General features: G+C 40.6%; 1 protein-coding gene across 1 annotated transcript in view; it reads left to right on the forward strand.

Moving 5' to 3' along the window:
- The window catches only part of FAM20C (FAM20C golgi associated secretory pathway kinase), a 131,490-nt gene that overhangs the window by 28,856 nt on the left and 80,967 nt on the right, over positions 1 to 21,667 (forward strand). Inside the window, exon 3 of the mRNA XM_075830273.1 lies at positions 945 to 1,023. Coding sequence (XP_075686388.1) covers positions 945 to 1,023 — 79 coding nt within the window. The remainder of the gene's footprint in view (positions 1 to 944; positions 1,024 to 21,667) is intronic.

Raw genomic sequence — 21,667 nt, forward strand, 5'->3', positions numbered from 1 at the left:
TTGCTTATCCGTGTATTGTTAGACCTACCAGACCTGTGAGAGACAATGATTGCTGGAACCACGCTTGTTTAAGGAACATGTTCTACATATGAAACCAGATCATTATGTTTTTAACTACGCAATTCCCTGTAATGATAGTTTTTGTGAGAATAAACACCACTTTTCAAGAAAATCAGCTGGGGGTGTCAGCAGGTTAGACTTAGTGGAAGACATGTTTTAGCTGGAAATCAAAGTGTGCTTTTCATGTGTAATGCGTCCTGGGTAATTCATCACAAGATATGTGTGGAAACACGACATTACGGGAGGATTGTAATCAGCAGCTTAGCGAATGACTGAGGCCTGATCCGATTCATGATCTGTCGCTGGTGCGTTATATTGCCAGACAGGAAAATATTATATCAAATGGCTTAAATGAGTGGTGACATAGACCAGTAGAGGGATTCATGGAAAAAGTGATGCCCCTGCCGTTGCAAGTTCATGCCATCACACCCCAATATCCCCGATCAAGAGCCTCCAGATCTTGTTGATCCCCTTTATCAGGTCAGCATTAGGTTGTATGATGTCCTGTGCAGTACCCTCTATTGACACCCCCCCCCCTATTTGAAGTACCATATAGTGCCCAAATAAAACGTCCTAAACTCAATGGCAGTTGCCTAACCATAGGCAACTGGCAGGGAACGTGGGTTTATGCTATGGGTTCCCAGACCCTTCAGTAATGACAGATGATGTGCCTTGTGCAACCAAACAGGTCGTAGACCCCTAAAGCCAACTCTGTCCCTCATTGTATATTAATGTCACTGTGAGTTGAGTCCAGTGAAGGTTCAACTGCCCAAAGGGAAGGGTCTTCTCATGAACCCCTTAGCATATGCATGGGTTTCCACAGTGGTATGTGCCCACTCATGAAGAAAAGAAATGCTAATGATATTCATTTTTGTCTTCATTAGCAATGAAATCTGGAGGTACCCAACTCAAGCTCATCCTGACGTTCCAGAATTACGGACAAGCGCTTTTCAAGCCTATGAAGTAAGTAAAACACTTTTTTTGTAATATTCTTCTGTAATTATGGTCATAGTGGCCACCACTGGGATGTATCCCTCAAGAATCGCTCATATCTGACTGTACAAATGCATCAAATATTTTTGCTGTGATGCATAGTTTCCCGGATAACGCTTGCACAGCTGCATGTATAATGTATCACTTGGGTCTGGGCCAGTCAATACCATTCTTCTTATCATATTTCTGACAATCTTCCTGTAGATCTCTAGTAGAAATCTTGTTAATGATAAGAAGAGGAATCACTGAAGGAGGGGATTGAAGCCAACAATATTGATGGTACATAGATAGGAGGAACAAAATACCCCATAGCTTGTAATAAAGGACTTCACTAAAATGATATCTGCAGTGCATGCCCCAGTACTCTGCCCAACCAAGTGTGGAGAGCCTCGTCCAAGGTGCTGTCCTTTATACTCCTTTTCAAATGGCATAAAATCAAATAGGAGGGCATCTTTTTTTTTACAAATTGTATGGAGGATGGGTTTAAGAGATCTTTACTATAACTATTCAAATGCTAACACTTATCTGTTGTTTTTTTTATCTGTTCCTATTGGTCGGATAGAGACGCACAGAAATATTGGATGAGTTGAGGCACAAATCTATCTATCTATCTATCTATCTATCTATCTATCTATCTATCTATCTATCTATCTATCTATCTATCTATCTATCTATCTATCTATCTATCTATCTATCTATCTATCTATCTATCTATCTATCTAATCTATCTATCTATCTTTCTCAGGTTCACAGGAAGTTTATAAAACATTTACTTCCACAATATAGTGCCCAGGGCTCTTAGCTTATCTCAGTTACCTGCCATGGAAAGTTGTGTAAGTGTTTATGAATGCAACTTATCACAACTTATTGTAAGATCTCCGGCTGCCGGGTATATTGACACTATGTTCCACCTGTTATATCGGAGAAGACTGATCAACTAAGTTATTTCACAGTTATTAATTATTAACTGTATCTTACTCTCTATTTTACTAAATAGCCACTGTTTACTAGTCCTGCTCAGTAGTAGTCCCTGCATTCTCATGTCTTAAATCGGTTCTACCCCTAAAATAGACCTAAATCTGATTACTAAGCAATTCTAGATGGGTGATGCCACAGCCTTCTGCCAAGCCACTTTTCCTCTAGTCTATATTATATCCACACAGCACCAATACAGCTGCTAGCAGAGCAGATATGTTATATCTGACAGTCTGGTTTCTAATGAGAACTGCCTAACAACCACTTTACAGTAGGGTTGCCAAGGGGCAAATCCATAGCAACCAGTCTCAGATTACTCAGGTCTTTAGTTCAAGGTAAAACTGCCACTAAACTGAGGCCAAAAAAATGGTAAGAAGACTTGGCATGACTAAAATTACACCTTTATCTACTTATTTATCTAAAGCCATATTAGTAATATTTCTATAAATGTAGGGCGAGGACGTATTGAAAGGGTTCTCTTGGATTTGCATGCCTTTTGTAATATATATAACATATATACTAAGGAATCACATTCATAGATGATGAATGCCTACACAGAACTCTATATAACCTCACATCTCATCCAGGACATGCTGTATATGTAAACACAGGGAGCCGATAGGGATCAATTCACTTCTCATATCATAAAATGTAAGCAAATCCTGGAAAATCCCTTTAAAAGGGTTTTCTGGGAATTTCCACGTATAATTATTGGGGTCTGGCAATCAGCAGAGCCAAGGTGACGAGACACTTTCTGAAGCACCATGGACCTTTCATTGTTTATCCAGTCACGTCACTTACATATGAGTGCTGTACTCATGAAGCTTTAAAAGGCTGAGATGCAGTACCAAGCACAGCCACACTTCTTAATCTTTGCTTGAATTTGGTTAAGGACTCCAATTTCTCATGAAACCAATTTAATACAATATCACGACATGCTACAAAAATTGTTAACAGGCTGCAATTCACCTCACAACTACTGGGTCGCCACCCATAGATACATATAGCGTAGACATCGTGTGACAGCATATTGCAAAATCATGTTTTTTTTCAAAGCTGGCCATCTCGCGCCACACATCTCAGGATATGTTGAAATAAGAGAAAAGGTAGTGAATTACAGTGCCGGTTATGGTATCGGTATCCTCTGATCCTCCGTTGTCTTCAATCCATGGTTCTTCTAGTGCTCACTAGTGTTTTGTTGTGAGGTTATTCCTCATAGGGACCAATTATTTTAATTCTGACTGCCAGCTATACTGGCTATAACATGCAACTAGTTCAGCACTGGTGGAGTGTATATGTACCCCTGTGTATCATCCCATAAACATAAAAAAAACATATATTTTTTTTATCATATAAGGGTTTCTAGATATTGTTGACTGATACCTGGTGAAAATTCTGTAGAAATAGCCAAAGCAGAGGTGCCACTTGAAGCATTTAAAAACGACACCCAGACCCATCACGTAACCACCAATGAGGTACCGTAATGAGACATTAGCGTGTGCATACAATGAAGGCAGCTGCTGTGTTTTCTAAGGCTATGTTCACACCATGTGGATATTTTGTGTAAAGGCACACAGCGTATCCGCCCTGTCCACCCCAGGGAATTACAGCCGAAAGACCGCACAAAATTGTGGTGCAGTTTTCCGGCTGGAATGTTTGCTGTGGAAAACTACACAAAAAAGAAAAAGGATACTTACCAAAGCGACGCGTCCCTCCGACGATCTGACGTCATGGCGTTCTGCAGTCCTGGGATGACAGTTCATCCCATGTGACCGCTGCAGCTACATAGATGAAACGTCATCCCAGGTGGCCGGCCTGGACGAAGAAACACAGATTTCTAGGTAAGTATAAGATTTTTTTTCTGAGTTGCGTTTTTTTGCGGCAGAATCACTGCTTTTTCACCGCAAATAAATGCAGCATCTGCTATATATTGCGGGCTTTACCTCTCCATTGAATTTAATGGGGAAAACTCGCAACAAATAAGCAGCGTTTACGCAAATACGATTGACATGCTGCGGACTAAAAAACCATACCGTAGATCTATTTCCGAGCATTTTTTCCGCTCAGCATTCATGCAACGTGTGGATGAGATTTGTTCCAATCTCATCCACTCTGCTGCTACTGCATAATGCTGCAGATTTTACGCAACGAAATCCGTTACGGAAAATCCACAGTATTTACGCTACATGTGAACTTACCTTTATGGTTCTTATGGAAGTAGCTGGTCTGCTCATGGTCTGTCCTCGGGCTACAGAACCTGGGTGTATATTATACCCCCAATAGTTATGCCCCTGGTCTAGCCATGCCCCTTCCTTTTGGGTGGTATGAACCTGCCTAGGTTCCCCCTTAGGCACCGTAAACATGGAATGGGACAAACTGGACAGAGGCGTAACTTGAAGATTCCTGATAACTACCATCCATAGCTGCAGAATATGGCATCTGACGGAGCATTACATAATTTTTATTTTCTGGCAGATTCATACATACTTCAACAGAAAAATCCTCCATCAAAGGCATATCTTGAAGCTCCTGGGCCCCAATGCAAAATCTGTAAAAGGAACCCCCACCTACCAAGTACCAATAATAATATTGGTGTCTTCTTATCTGGCAGAGGAGTCTTTGGGATTGCTACCTCTTCACCCCCTATAGCTATGCCCCTGCAATGGGAAAATCATTCCACTGTATTCTTCTACAACAAATGGGAAGGACGGTGGCTAATTTCTGGACCCCACTATCTGGAGATGGAATGTTACAGCCCTCGGGGGGGCCTTTTTATTTTGTGTTTAGAGCCCCCTAATAGTGTGAAGTACAGGTAGCTTGGCATAACATTGCTCCTCTGCATTTCCCACTTGTTGTGTCGCCTTTCTTTGACGTGACAAAGTGGCCCGGTCATGACTGCAACCATCGCAACCATTATTACTAAAGGGCCAGTAATATTAATTCCTGTTGCCTGAAAACTGTGCCTCAGTCTTAAACAAAAATAATAGATTTTTAGAAAGAATTTTAATTTATTGTGGATGGAAGACAATTTGCAGGCACATTTCCATTGCCAATGCAGGACAGAGATAAGCTATTCTCACTGGGCCCCTTTCCAAATTTTTGTAATTTGTTGTGTTTTTTTTTTTCTCTGTCTAAAAATCACACTCCATTATCTTGTTTTTGAATTGCATTCTGCATGGATGACTTCAATAGTTTTCCTAGGCAGCTATTCATAATAGTCCCTATTAGCGGATACCACAGGCTTACAGAGGAATCTCAATTAGAATTTTACAAATAGCAAACTCATGAAAACCCACAAAGAACACAATGAAATAGTATACAAATATAACACTGTGCCATAAGAGAGACCTGGTAAAGGAAGTGGGTACATTTAACCTTGTAACCACAAACCCGATTTCATGAGGAGAAAGATTTTTATATTACACATATTTAGGCTTCTGTTAACGTCTAGTTAAAAAATAATTCCCACCATTAAGATGAGTCACCAATATTTAACCGTGTGATGAACTCTCGCACTTCCTCCCTCATCTCAGCACAACTACTTCAACGGTTTACCACACTCTGGACAGCAAACACATTTATCATTGTGAACTTTGTGATTTTTAAGAGGTGACAATTTACAGACTGGACAGCATAACAAAAGAGTGACTATGATGGTATATTAAAAGTGTTGTGTTTAGGACCTAAACCCCCACCACACCCCTAATTTTCCTAGCCCCCCTCCTCCAGGTGAATACATTTAAAAAAAATATTCACATATTACTGCTCCTCTTCTCTTCTTTAAATTGAAATCTATTTATTTGAAAACAAAATTGTCACTTGGACACAGACTGAAGTATAACGGCGCAGTATAAATGCTTTATGCAGAACAATACGTCAGTTTTGGGTGGCACACGTCAAATCTATGAAATCTGAATCAGCAGGCAGCGGTATGCTATCAGCACCAGGATTAATATTATTTAAGAAGTTTTGTGAATGATGTGATGAAGATCGGTGATTCACAAATTAATTTCAGAATTGTATAGCTGCAGCAACACTCACTCACAGCAATGGCTGCCTATCTAACACACTGACACTGACTGACTCCTATCTCTCTGTAAAATCTATCTCTCTTTCAAATTATTGTAAATCTAACTATCTATTCTCTTCTCCTCACTATGAAACACACTCACTGACACTAAGGGTATTATTACACGGGCAGACGTTGGCCGTGTAAACGAGCACCGATCAATGAGATGTCTCGTTGATCGGCGCTCGTTTGCTCCTTTCACATGGAGCCCGATAATTGGCCCGTGTAATAGGGACTTAATCCACTATCTATCTGTATTTTGTAGTTTACTATGTCTCACTCTCTACTTAACATCCTCTCTCTCCTCTCTGTATCCCCACAAAACAGAAGCATTTCCTTGTTGGGATGTTTGTAGTGGCTAATCCTCATATGACTGTCATCCACTGAGTCATTAGTGACTCACACCTATACCCATTATGCTTGGCTGAGCTAGAGGGAGGGTTGCCTGCAAGGCATTATAAGGAAGCCCGCCGGTCAAGGTGATCATTCTTTTCTAGCTTCTTGTCTTTTTCTGATCTCTAAAAGGGTGGCTTCCTAAGTTTCGGATTGGCCAAAATTCAAAACTTTTGGGAAATTCGTATAAATTTGATTTGTGTAGGGATCGATTCGCTCATCCCTAATGAAGAGATGTGCACCTCTTAATAAATCTGTCGTATCTTACTCCAGCGGACAAATAGTTAAGACTGGCATATAAAACGCCAGTCTTAGTAAATCTGCAACGTAGAGTAAAATAATAAAATTCTGGCTGCTTTAGGCCACCACTAGGGGGAGTTTAGGGGCTTATTGCATAATGTTACACTCCTCAGCTCTCCTAGTGGCGGCTGCAGGCAGTGAGAATGGTATTATTTAATTATATGTCTGTATACTGTATAGGAGATTTGAATCTCTGTGTAAAAAAAAAATGGAACTCAGACACCTAAAAACATATATTAAGAAATGAATCAGCATATTTTCAAGTCGAAGGTAGAGGTGAAATGGGGATAGTCCATCTGGTCCATGTAGGCAAAGTTAGGATCTTTCAGAAGTCTTTTCCCATACTCTGGTGTGTGTGTGTGTGTGTGTGTGTGTGTGTATATGTATGCAATATTTACATATACAACTAAACAGACAGGTAGATAGGGAAATATTACCTTTTAATGCAACAGTCTTCTTTCATAAGTATGCACCTTGGTGTTGAAATCAAAGGAATCTCGCTGTGCTCAAAATGCTAAAATAACATAGAAAGGGATTAGTAAACGGACCCTATAGTTTCCATGTTTTTTGCTCTAGTGCATTATTACTGTTATACAGACAAGCCAATCCACTGTTATAGGTTCCTACCTCGCTACAGAGATAAGCTGTTAATTGATAGCTACCAATCTGAATAATTCTCCAAGCAAACAGATTATTACCATGGGGACATTTCAATAAAATATCAGAATCTCTGTATATAGTCTGGAGCATGTATCATGCAGCAAACCTTCTGGTATGAGCTGCAGCCGTCTATAGCCGTCTAACTGTACACTAGTCCCTCTCTCGCCTTTGGGCATTTGAAGCTGTCATCTCTCATTAGCTATAGGGTCAATGACTCTCACCTTCCATTGAGTCAGCAGAAAAAGTAGAGGGAAAGATGTAAAAAATCATTAAAGGAACTGTCAGAAACTTTATGAACTTGAGAGTTTGGAGGTGAAATTCTACCTTTAATTGCAGGAGCTGTACATTTTCTGGTATACTAGGGAAATGCATTGCATGCAGATTGTAAGGGTAATGTGGACAGAGATGTGGACAATGAGGAGAATGCGGAAATAGATTCCGAATAGCTGCTCATGGAGCTTCTAAACTCTAGAAAATCTTGTTGCAGTATGTCTCGTGGTAGGGGGGTTCTCTAGGACCTGTAGAAGCATGTAAGATTCGAGAGAACATTTTTCAGGCGCAGACAGTCTCCAATGGGACTTCCGTTATGGTCGAGGTCCCCAATACTCGGGTAAAGTCACTCTTTGATATACAACTTTGTTCTGCTGCTAATTTTACTCCTGAATTGAAAAAAAAATAAGTTTAAGTAGCTGGTGCCTCTGTTATCTCTACAAAGTGAGTAACCCCCAGACGCCCCTGCATGGTCGCATGTGTAAAGATTACAATGGTGAAGTCTAGAGAAAGGGCCATTCATAACATTGACAGTGTGCTTAGAATGTAGTGTGAGACTTTTAGTGACAGAATACTCCGAGCCCTTACATTCTGGAATCAGTGGTGGTCCAAGATCACAGATTTCACCAATGGGATCTTCTCAAATGTATCTATGTAACAGATGATCATTTTGCCTATAATAATGTTATCCTATAATATAACCCCTTCATTGACAAGAGTGTTCCAATACTACACATGAAGGGCTGCAGGGAGCCTGATGACAGACTAAGTTCTACATTATTACAACCACCATGTTGTACGAAGCCATAATTCGGGTCCAATAGAAGTCTATAGGTCCCTACTGTATCTCTGAATATCTCCAATTTTATACTGAGGTATATGGAGGGCGGGGGCGTAGCTATAGGGGGTGCACGTTGAGTCAATTAGTCGATGGGCAGGAAACCATTGGTTGGAGTCTGGAAGCCAAAGCTAAAACAATCATCCATCCCCGCTGCACTAAAGATTCAACGCATCTCTGTACATTCCACCTGCTCGTGTGCCCTCCCCTCCCATCACTGCCAGACACAACAGGGAAACAGGGAGACACAGTACACGCGGGCCATGGTGCTTAAGTGACCAAAGATCCATTTGCCATATATGAAGACACCAGTATTATAAATGGTACATGGTAGGAGGAGGCCCTGTTACAGATTTTGCATTGGGGCCCTTCATGGAAACTTTTTATTTCCGTCAAAGGCGTATGTAAGGATATGCCTCAAAGAAGTATGTATGAATCTGACGGCTTCTCCCGTGAATAACTGATATCAAATCGAGAAAATGTATGCCCCCTCCCATCACAACTCCAGTTCCAAATAAATATATATATAGAAAGTCCACAATCCAGCAGCACCATTCAAAATTATGGATGGGAACTTGATCACTGCTCCAAATCCAAGTATAGTCGTCCAAAGATAGGCAGCACTCCAAATTTTTGTGAAAAAATGGCTTTTATTTAGCCCTTGTGCAACGTTTCGGCTCAGCGTATGGAGCCTTTTTCAAGCATGCTGAAAGCCGAAAACGTTGCACAAGGGCTAAATAAAAGCCATTTTTTCAATAAAATTTGGAGTGCTGCCTATCTTTGGACGACTATATATATATATATTCTTTTTACTTTTTATCTACTTTGTGTGTTGTGTACTTTTAAAACAGCGCACTGGAAATACAAGGTATTTCACTTATTCCGCTACATTTAATGTCAGGTCCCTTTGTTTAGTGCTAAAGCAGACAGCCTGAGATACAGTAATTCATGGTGTCAGCATAGCCCTAGTACTGGGCCAGGCATCAGCTTCCACTGTTATAAATGGATGTGACTTGTGGAGCTCTCAATTTTACTTTGTCTCGTGTGGTTGGGATGAATACACAGTATACGGCCGGTGACTGGTACATGTGACATCAGATGGGGGAGGCTAGGTTCAGGAAACATCAACTCATCATTACACAGACCAGTGCCAGCAAAACCTCAAGCCAAACAGGAACCAAGCAATCTAAGAAAAGCCTCTAGTATTTTGATGAAACGTGTATTGAAAGGCAATGTTATTTTGTCTATATAATATCCTGTTTTAGGATTTATTTTATTGTATTGCTGTTGTTATTTGCAGTGATTTTAATAGACTTTATCTTATAAAATACTTTTTTAATAGGTTTCCATTACGAACATTAAACTAATGTTCTCATAATTACTCAGGAGCTGTGGTTATGTGAATGCAGACTCATTAATTTCACAATGTCACAATCCTTCTTTGTAAATCAGCTTGTAAGATGAAGGTATGCATGGAGGCTTAAAAACATGATTGTATATTAAAAGGAACCTGCCAGCAGCAGAAACATACTGGCAGGGCCGGCTCCAGGTTTATGTGGGCCCTTGGGCAACACAGACTTAGTAAGCCCCTTTACGGGGGAACTTACGGCAGCAGTAAAACGTCAGGAAACTGAAGTTTGTGCCCCCATATAGAAGTTAGGCCCTGTTTAGGCCCCCATATAGAAGTTAGGCCCTGTTTATGCCCCCATATAGAAGTTAGGCCCCCAGTTTATGCCCCCATATATGCAGTGCCCTCTGTAGATAATGCCACAGTGCCCACTGTAGATTCTGTCACACCCCCCCTGTAGATAGTGGCACACAGCCCACGGTATATAGTGACACCCCCCCCTCCCAGTAGATTGCACATTAGGGCTTCCCCTCAGAGTGGAATACCCAGCCAGAGCGCTGCCGACGCTGTGGACGGGGATTCCGCTCCTGGATGAGCCATGACGGCAACCTAAGTACCCGGACGCGACGGCCGAGTGGGCCCACCACGGGTAGTGGGGACTTGCCCGGGTTCGCCGGGTGCTGATGCCGGCCCTGCATACTGGACATACTTGTTGACTATTGTGTAGAGTGTCATATGATAACTCTCGGTGAGGTAGACTGACCTAGAGAACCTAGAGAGGTTATTGAGAAGGATAAAGATTGGGACTTTTGGGGAACTCAAGTTCTTTTGGTCTGAGGGCTTCATTGTCCTACTTAAAGAGGCCACCTTTTTCCCTCAATGGGGATAACTCTTCTAAAATAGGGAGTCCCTTAAACTCCTATTTAGACATCATGGAGGAAGGAGCTCAGGATCCCCTCTATTTGTGAGGAACTGCTGGCAAGCACACATTAACGTTGTAATACTAAATGTGGACCCTTTGAGAGGTTGCTGTCTAGAGGTAGGACTTTTCTTTGTCCTTGGTGAACAACCCTTTCATTCTTTTATCTAGAATATGAATCTATTCTACTGAATTGTTTTTTTATACCACATGAACAGTATCATAATAATACAAAAAACATATTGTTAGAAACATATAAAAAAACTACTTATCGTTGAATAGTATTGAATGTCTTAAAAAATCTAAAGCTTTCAGTACCTTTACATTTACAGTATTCCCACATGTGAATACTGTATCTGACCCCCGTTCGATGACATTTGTGCTCTCAGCTGCGTGCCTTACCCAGTGGGCTGTCAGTTCTCTGGGCATCAATCCGTACTAAATATAAAAGTTTGATGGTGCCCTTCCCTCAAGCATCGAGCTTGCCCTCTGTGGATAGGGCATGATCTTGCTTTGATGTGTGCTCCCCAGGAAAGCCTGTGGTGGTTAGCGTGCGGGCAGCAGTTTGGAGAGAAACTCATGTCAGTTATAAATATTTTTTAGACAAAAACAGAATTATTGAAACATCTAAATCCGTCAGATTCAATATCCAATATACAAAGAGCATATTGGTAAATGCCTAATTAAAATTTACAGTATATGCAAGTGAACCCATTAATACACAGTACATTTATCATTAATAGGTTTAGTCTGAAGGACCTTTGTGAGTTGTTTTTTTTCCAATTTCAGTAGCCATATGAGCATGAAACTTTGTATTTCTTACAATATTTAAAGTGTGTATCTGAATTGATGAACATACCCTAATATCTTAGCGATCGTCTTCAATTACAAGTTTTTCATCATTTTCAATGTAGTTGTGTATGTACTTTTTGCTTTATTGAAGTTTTGAACCCTAGTCAATCCTGTCCTTCCAGAGACGTATCTGTAAGGCTGGGTTCACACTGAGTTTTTTTACGAGTTTTTTTGACTGGGAAACCGCGCCAAAAAACGGCCAAAAATGCCTCCCTTTTATTTCAATGGGAGGTGGTGGCGGTTTTTTCCCGCGAGCGGAAAAACCGGCTTGCGGGAAAAAGAAGGGACATGCCCTATCTTCGCTGCGTTTTATGCCCGCGGCGCTCAATGGCCACGGGCAAAAAACGCCACAAAAAACACAGCGAAAATCGGCGTGCAGGCAGAGGAAAATCTGCCTCAAAATTCCAAACGCAATTTTGAGGCAGATTTTCCTCCTGCAAAAAACTCAGTGTGAACCCAGCCTAAGAAATCTACAGTGTGTAAATGTTTACAGGCCACGTGGATTTATCATTGCTAGTACAGGAATAACTTCATTTTTTATCGTTTCTTTTTCTTTTACTACTGGATCAGCCGGTTTATGCTGCTTCAAAAGTCTGATATGAACTTTGATCATTGTCTAATAGTTTGAAGCTCATAGAAGTCCAGCATTCACATTCAGGAGCTAGGATTCTCATAAAAGTCTTGAGCAAACAAGTGCATCTCTCCACTGGCTTCACCTAAAAGTGCATGGGAATCTCTCCTTTAAAATGGGTGCCAGAAATATTCATTGAGGATATTATCGCAGGCCAAAGTCCTTGGACCTCCACCAGCATTCAAAAAGGCATAAGTTCTCCAGGTGTTTATAGACCTGTAAGGCTATGTTCACACGGCTTAACAAAATACGTCTGAAATTACGGAGCTGTTTTCAGGCAAAAACAGCTCCTGATTTTCACACGTTTTTGCAAATACTGGCGTTTTTCGCTGTGTTTTTTACAGACGTTATTGGAGCTGTTTTTCAATGGAGTCACTGAAAAACAGCTCCAAAAACGTCCCAAGAAGTGACATGCACTTCTTTGACGCGGGCGTATTTTTATGCGCCGTCTATTGACAGCGACGCATAAAATTAGACCTCGTGGGAACAGAACATCGTAAAACTCATTGAAAGCAATGGGCAGATGTCTGTAGGCGTAATGGAGCCGTTTTTTCAGGCGTAATTCGAGGCATAAAACGCCCAAATTACGTCTGAAAACTGTGCGTGTGAACATACCCTCAGCCTAACCTCTATTGCTGAAGAGATTTCTGAGGGTCTGTATGTGACAGAAAATAATATTTGAAACAATAGAGGGATAGAAATTGTCAAACAATTAAAATTATTTTTTATAAGGAGGGAGGTAGAAACTTGGACAGATGGGTAGTCATGACCTAGACACACTAAGTGTTTGGGCATCAACTAGGTAGATGAGCTTCAATGTGGATATAAGTAAAGTTATGCATCTGAGTACTAATAATCTGCATACATCATATGTCTTAGGCAGGGTATAACTGGGAGGGTCACTTGTTGACAAGGATCTGGGTATACGTTACTTATACAGATGTAACTATTTTTAACTCCACTTTTATCGCGTTAAATACACAGTGGCAGGAAACTTTATCTTGACTTTTTTTTATGGTTTTGAATGGCTTAAGTGATCATTTATCACACTGCAGCAAGTGAACAGAGTCACGATAAGGGTTGCTACATCTGTAGATCATAGACTAAATAACACCATGCAATGTCAATCAGCTGCTTCTAAAGCCAGCAGAATATTGTCGTGTATTAAAAGAGGAACTTGCGGGACAGGGATATAATATTACTGCTTCACAAAGCATTAGAGTGGCCTCATCTGGAATATCCTGTTCAGTTCTGGGCACCAGTTCATAGAAAGGATGCCCTGGAGTAATAAAAATTACAAAGAAGAGCAACGAAGCTAATAAGGGGCATGGAGAATCTTAGTTATGAGGAAATATTAAACATTTATTTAGTATTAAGAAGAGATGTCTAGTAGGGACATGACGAATTTGTACAAATATATTAATGGCCCGTACAATAAATACTGTAACTGTTTGGGTACCTCAGAGAACGAGTAAAAAAGAAGGCTTCTTTACTGTAAAAGCAGGGAAGCTGTTAAGTAGACACCTTAGGAACTGGTTTCACCAGGCCCAGATAATCGCTTCAAGAGAGGCTTAGATCCTTCCTTGAAGCAAAATAGATCATTTTGTAAATATATTGAAATACTTTATTGACAGTCTGTTAGTCACTTGGGTCAGGAAGGATTTTTTTTATGTTTAAGGCTGGGTTCATACGACCTATTTTCAGGCGTAATGGAGGCGTTTTACACCTCGAATTACGCCTGAAAACACGGCTCCAATACGTCGGCAAACATCTGCCCATTGATTTCAATGGGTTTGCCGATGTACTGTGCCGACAACCTGTAATTTTACACGTCGCTGTCAAAAGACGGCGCGTAAAATAACAGCCTCGTCAAAGAAGTGCAGGACACTTCTTGGGACGTAATTTGAGCCGTTTTTCATTGACTTGAATGAAGAACAGCTCCAAATTACGTCCGTAATGGACACCTCACAAAACACGAGTACGAGCAATTACGTCTGAAATGCAGGAGCTGTTTTCTCCTGAAAACAGCTCCGTAATTTCAGCCGTAATTGACGTTATCGTGTGCACATACCCTTAGGGCAAATTGGCTCATACCTTGTAGGGATATTTGTATTTTCATCTGAATCAACAAGGGTAAAGTAACATTCTTTTTTTTTTCCTTTCCAAGCTGAAATTGATGGATGTTTTTGTTTTTTTTCACGTAACTACTTGATTTATATTTCAGGAGCCTGTAGGCATAAATGCTCTACAGTCAAATCAGCCAGTGTAAGGCCCTCTGCACACGCAGTCCCATGTATAGCAGCGCATGGAGGTAATACAACCCCATAGTACGGAGCGGACGGAGCCATACAGCCTTAGAAGTCGTACAGCCGGCCATACAAGCCCCTTTGGGTGCATTACTTTTAGAGGAGAATACATCTGTACGTATTGCATGTAACGCATGCAACAAGTCATATGAAATCCGACAGAAAAAAACTGTGTGCATGGAAATTCATTGTACTTTAATTACAATGACTCTTTTATGGCAGGCGGGGTAAATATCTTACATAGTACCTGCGTGTAATGATATCCTGACTTGCTTTGCCTGGTTAATTCATACTAACAATAAGAGAAACAGACACTTGCTGCTCGTGTGAGACTTGATGCCTTTCTATACAGTAAATGAATAAGATTAACATGATCTACGTTTAATTCTGTGATTTTGTGGGAGGAAACGTGATCCATATAAATATCTCATGTTGTTACAAGGGGCGAGCTATAGGATTAGAGGCCGTGGGTGTAATAGACATCTGCTAATCTCACGCCCTCCAGCTAAATCTGTTGTATATATTAACTGCTATTGTTTTACTCTGAGAGAAATGGTGCCAGAGTTATCAGGCTACAGCTTCCTTGTATAAGGAATAATACCCACCTTTGTCTGAACGTAGCATACATAACTATGGCGCATCTAAAAAATTACTTGCTGGTAAAATAAAAATTGGGGCAGCTGAATGGCCTGCCTGAAGAGGTTGTCTCACCACAGACAACCCCTTTCATGTGGGAGCTCCTGACACCCCTGGAAAACAGATAAATGGATGGCTTGAGTCCGCCAAAGTGAGAGTCCTGGGTAGGGGACCCCTCCTCTATGACATCCATATACTCTAATAGGGCTTAATGGGACAACCGATGCTGCGCATATGACGTTTGTTTCTTGTGTAGACTCCTTACATATACACATATTCCAAGGAATAATTAAATATTTTTTAATAAACTTTTAACTTGTTGAATAAAGTGATTCTCCAGTAACCTTGATACTCTATAAAAAATTAAAGAAAAAAGCACCTCAGAAATCCCAATGCCGTTTGGAAGAGATACAGTACAGGTGTAGGAGTGAACCTCACCTGGGCAGGTTGTGCGATGTCCAGGCACAACACTGATTGAAAGCATTAATTGATGTAGTTGCAGCTGCTTCCGAACCGATGGGACAACAAGGTTCCATCATGTAGTTTTGCATTAAATCCAGAAAAAATTGGAAGCCAAAAAGCGCTACTTCATCACAAATTAAGGACGTCCTCCAGTAGGTAATGCGTAATTCAGTTTTATTGGGTTTAATAAGGTGACGTATTTAGACACCTAACTGGCGCCTTCATCAGACCATATACACGTGTATAAGGTCTGATGAAGGTGCCAGTTCGGTGTCGAAACGCGTCAACTTATTAAATCCAATAAAATGGAATTACGCATTACCTACTGGAGGATGTCCTTAATTTGTGATGAAGTAGCGTTTTTTGGCTTCCACTTTCTCCAGTAACCTGACAGGCCCCCCAAAGGATGAGTTACATATATAAATTATAGTGGAAATAAAAACAAAAAGCACGGCGCCACATAGTGCAGGTCAATCGGGTTAAGTAAGCTACCGGTAGTGATATACCTTGCTCACCCAGGTAATGCTTGGATAAAGTAATTGAAAGGTGATCTTTAAGAAAATCCACAAGTGTTGCTGCCGGGATCCAAACCAGTAAACCATACGGTCACCGCTTAATGAAGTAATGGAAGAAAGGTGAAAAAGGGAGGATCTTGCAAGGCGCTGCTACGTGGCTGTTGGAAAATACTGGCAGTGGTAGACGAAATTATATGAAAAATATCTATTTATTGAAAACAATAGTGGCTACGCGTTTCAACGCTGTACCAGCGTCTTCCTTCCGTAGCCTCTATTGTTTTGAATAAATAGATATTTTTCATATAATTTCGTCTACCACCGCCAGTATTTTCCAACAGCCACGTAGCAGCGCCATGCAAGATCCTCCCTTTTTCACCTTTCTTCCATTAATATATAAATTATACTCACCTAGTGCAGTTCCTCTTATGTCATTCTGCTTTAGAATGGAGTAGGTGGGCATACGCTGGTGAGTGACCCCCACTCCATTCACTAGATTGTGCTGACATCTAATTACGGGTGTCAGCCTAACGTGGGGGCATCTCACATTACTGCTTCTTCCATATTGCCACTGAAGGGAAGCGGTACACTGAAAGGCGCTGGGACATCCAGCACCATAACTTCTGCTGGCATTGGGGTGGCTGCTAAAAAGCAGCATGCAAGATCCTAGTAAGGAAAGGATATCAGGGCTAAATCTAAATATTCAGCCATGGCATCATACCTAATTTGACTCTATCACCTGACACTCGATTTACATACAGATTAAGGTTAGATTTGTAGCCAGTGCCCCAATGGGGGCAGATGGCCCTGAGTTGATGTTATACAATCCCATGATCTAGGACACCCAATCCTGATTTGTTAACATGACAGATCCCTTGTCTTAAATGGTTCCCATTAGTGAAGAGTGGCTCTACCATATAACCCTTTGTTTTTCCTGGAATTGTGCAGGATATAATTGTTGCTAAATCCTACATACATAAATTGATGAATTTACCCTTGCGAAAACTTCATGTAGAGTCGAAACAAGTTTTAGGCTCGAGAGTTTTGGATGAGTAGAAGTAACTTCTTTTTAAGCCGTTGATGCTAAGGTCATCTCTCTCTATTGCTTTGCACACGGAACACACATCTACAAACCACCCAACATTTAGATCCTCATACACAGGACTTTTTTAAGTTCCACTCCCGAGACACCCAGAATTGCCCACAAAAGCTCGCTGTAACGCCAGTTTTGGGTACATTTGCAGAAGCCTTGTCCCTTTTGAGGTCCAAACGCAGGTCAATGCTGCCCAAAACAAGACAGTTGTGACATATTTATTAGTAATGTAAGATAACATTTATAAAAAAAAAAGTTTATACTTTACTAGAGTAGAACTTATTTCTGCTGCTCCGCAGGGTGGCCAAGGGAGGAATATAATATTTTTCTACAGTATCTATTCATAAACGGTCACTCTGGTTCCTAGTGCAGAACCTGAGGGGGGCCATGTATGACCAGAGATTGTTCCTTTTGTATTTTTTGAGCCACTGAAGTACTGTATAGAAGTTCTCATTACTCACTGTCCCCAGTGAGGCTCACAATCTAATCTACACAAACCCTATGCAGGTGTTGCCCTTGGTCGGATTCATACCCAAGACTCTAGCGTTGCAAGGCAACATTGCCAACCACGATGCTACCGTCTTGCCTAGTATCACGCATCGCCACCTCAGGTCCTGCACAAAGCATTACACAGCCTATCCATTTTGGTTGAAGTGTTCCTTTAACACAGCAGAAAACGAGGCAAGGCCTTTCCCCGTAGGTAATAAGGGTGAAGTATGGTCATTTGTCTTCATGTCATGTCATCTTAAGCCCTTTAAAAATATGACGTCAGTGAACAGTTGAATGGAATGAATGATATATATCTCCCAAGCTTCTTCTGCGGCTGCTTTGTTGACCTCATTAGAGAACTTGTTGCATCTTGTAATGTGTTGGCCCCTCACTGGAGCTATCTAAGGTAAAGGTCTATATGTAAATCAGCAGTCTGTTAAGCCGGGCCGGTGCATTATTTATAAATCTGGTGTTTTTCTGCATAAATCAGTCTATTCTGAGGTTTTCAGCTACTAATCCAACATCTGTACTCGCTGAGGGAGTAAAATAACATTTCCAACATTTGGTGGAAAAAATGTCAACAGACTAAAAATAATGTATCTCTGGCTCAATGATGAATTTCAGACAGGATACTCATTAATAAAGACACCTAATTTTTTTCATTGACTTTGCATATACTTTACACATTAAAAAATTGATGAACCCTTTCCGGCCGCAGCCATTTTTCGGATTTTCACTTTCGCCCCCCCCCCCACATTCCAACAGCCATAACTTTTTTATTTTTCCATCAATATTGCCGTGAGAGGGCTTGTTTTTTGTGGGACAAGTTGTCGATTTTTACGGCCCCATTCATTGCGCCATATAATGTAGTGGGAAACTGGAAAAAAATTATTTGTGGGGTGGAATAGGAAAAAAAACAGCGAATCCTCAAACTATTTTTTTGGGGGGGGGTTTGTTTTTCATTCACCGTGCGGTAAAAACGGCATGTTAACTTTATTTTGCGGGTCTTTATGATTACGGCAATACCAAACTTATATAGTTTTTTTAAATGTTTTGCTACTTTTACAAGGAAAAACTGATTAGAAATAAAATTTGTCGCCACATTCTGAGAGCCATAATTTTTATATTTTTCCTTCAATTGAGTGGTATGGGGGCTTATTTTTTGTGGGGTGAGCTATAGTTTCTATTGATACCATTTTGGGGTACATGAGACTTTTTGATCAATTTTTATTCAATTTTTTGTGGGAGTTGAAGTGACCAAAAAACAGTGATTCTGGCGCTTTCATTTTTTATTTTTTACGGCGTTCACCATGCAGGCTAAATAATGCTATATTTAAATAGTTTCGATTTTTACGAACGCATCAACACCTGTTATGTTAAGTCGGTTTTTTTTTACATTGTGCTTGGGAGAAAATTGGAAAAGGTTTTGTTGAAAATTGATTTGATTTGAAAATTTTATTTTACTGTACTAAACTGTTTTTACTTGTCCCCCTAGGGGACTCGATCCAGCAATCTTTCGATCACGTGCATGATATACTGCAATACTAATGTATTGCAGTATATTGTTATACTGACACTCTCCTATGAAGCCCTGCCACAGGCTGCCATGCCAACCAACGGCACCCTGCGATCGCATTGCGGGGGGCCGTTGCAACGTCACAGGAGGCCACCCACCTGTTTCTAGCCATCTAAATGCCACGGTCGCTATTGACCGCGGCATTTAACGGGTTTAACAAGCGGTTTCGCGCTTGAGCGGGATCCCGCTCATTACACAGAACTGTCGGCTGTAAGATACAGCCGACACGCTCATTCTAAGGAGTTGGCTCAGCCCCTGAGCCCGCTTCATACTCCCCCCACGCGACGTGTGCCATATATATACGGCGGGTATCAGGAAGAGGTTAATGTTTTTTCTATGGATACAATCAACAGGAAACAACACTGACATCTGCAGACTATAATAGGTATTACACAACCTGAAGTATGCTGTGCATAACTATATGGGTCAAATATATTACTGCCTTCTAGGGACCTTGAAAGGAATAAACCAAGTTACTGTAGTAACCAAAGTACTAATTTTATTCCTTATGTATTTACCAAGTTGTGTCTGAATCATAAATTGCCAACCTGGTTTATTGACGTGGTGTGGGGGATGAACTCCAAGCCAATGTCAATGCTCCAGCTCCTCAGCAGTTGTACTACTTATTTTCTATGGCATTTAATAAAGTAAAGAATGTTTCATAAGTTTTTCTATAAAAGAAAATTACAGGAAGAGACTGAGAATTCAGTTTTGCCTAAATTAGGGCTGATGACTGCCAGGACAAAACCAAGTTCTGTGGGCTGACATATAACTAGACAAACAAATAGATTGAGATATCTTTGTGGGTGAAAGTGTGGGTTGGCCACAGTTTTGACTAAAGTATTGTCCAGTAATTATTATTAGTATTATCAACTAAATTATCTTGTCTGGTAATTATTTAATACACTCAAACACACTACCTGGCACGCTGAGCCACCGCAGACATGGTGGGCATTTCTCAGTAGGTCCTTAAGGTGCAAGAGCGTCCTTTGTTCTGGAGGACTCTTCATGTCCATGCAGCAAATTGACAGCCCATACATTTTAATGGGCACAGTGTAATGCTTTGTTTCTCCTGTGGAGGCACTGTAGGGAAATTAAACACTTACTGCTTAATTCCCAGGCATGTTATATCTGATTATTGTGGTCCTAGAAGCTGGACACCCTGTCATCTGCTTACTGTTAGAGAACCCTTCTAATAAAAAAGAATTGCCGATTGACTACGCTTTTATCCCTTGCTTCCGGTGCCTGTGACAGCCAACCCGCCCCACACACACACACACAAACCAAAGGCACAAGCCTCATCCCATCAGCTATGTCCCTCAATGTAAGCAATGACATTATCATGCTACAGAAGGAGCAAGCCAGAAGAACATATAAGAACTGTGGAGTCTCCAAGTTAGATTTTGGGGGTGGAAAATTGTATTTATTGCCAAACGTTTCACTTTAACTTGCCTTTAACTCTTATTTTAAGGCTATTTTCAAATGTAGAATATGGTAGAGACTCGATATTTAATTACTAAAATGTCACCATATGGCAAAAATATTTTAAATGTAAGTTCCACATTTAACAGACTGAGCTGACTGTGCCGACTGTAATAAAGAAAAATAATGAATGCACCATTTGGCTGCGGAATGTCTAAGCATTCTTGTATTACAATGTTATTTCTTATGTGTGGCTCTGGAAGAAGAAAAATATGCTGTTTTCACATCAGCAAGAATTAAATAGGATCAAATAACAGAAAATTACCAGAGTTTTTCCAGTCTGCAATGGCTCTCATCCCACTATTATATGCCTGCATTTTGTTTTCTACAATAGGTTTCGATATGTGATAATTGGGACAATAATACCTCACATGATGCACGGCTTTTAGGTATGCAGATAATAGAGAAAATTAGGTATTTTGTAAAGAGGGATGTGATAATGTTATTCTATAATGACTTTTATTACAGATAGAGAAACTATTACAGCCAATATCATAAGCTGAGGGCTGTGCTCGAATATGGAGCTGGATATGTGAAGTCCAAGGGGAGTATGATTTAACAAAAAACGTAGTCACTTCCAATCTTCTGTTCTCATAGAAGCGCTGTTAGGGTGGTGTCATCCCTTAGATTAACCATGCATATGCTATTATGGATCAGCACATTAAATAGGTTCATATTTGGTCCACAAGTTCTAGCTCCTACAGGGATGCTGGTTTACATCTGTCTCCTCCATAAATAATGGATGAGTGTCATAGAATTCAATGTAGTACCTTTTGTTGGCACCACCCTACGATATGGTGTAT

Source organism: Rhinoderma darwinii, chromosome 6, assembly GCF_050947455.1.
Source record: "Rhinoderma darwinii isolate aRhiDar2 chromosome 6, aRhiDar2.hap1, whole genome shotgun sequence".
NCBI lineage: Eukaryota > Metazoa > Chordata > Amphibia > Anura > Rhinodermatidae > Rhinoderma > Rhinoderma darwinii.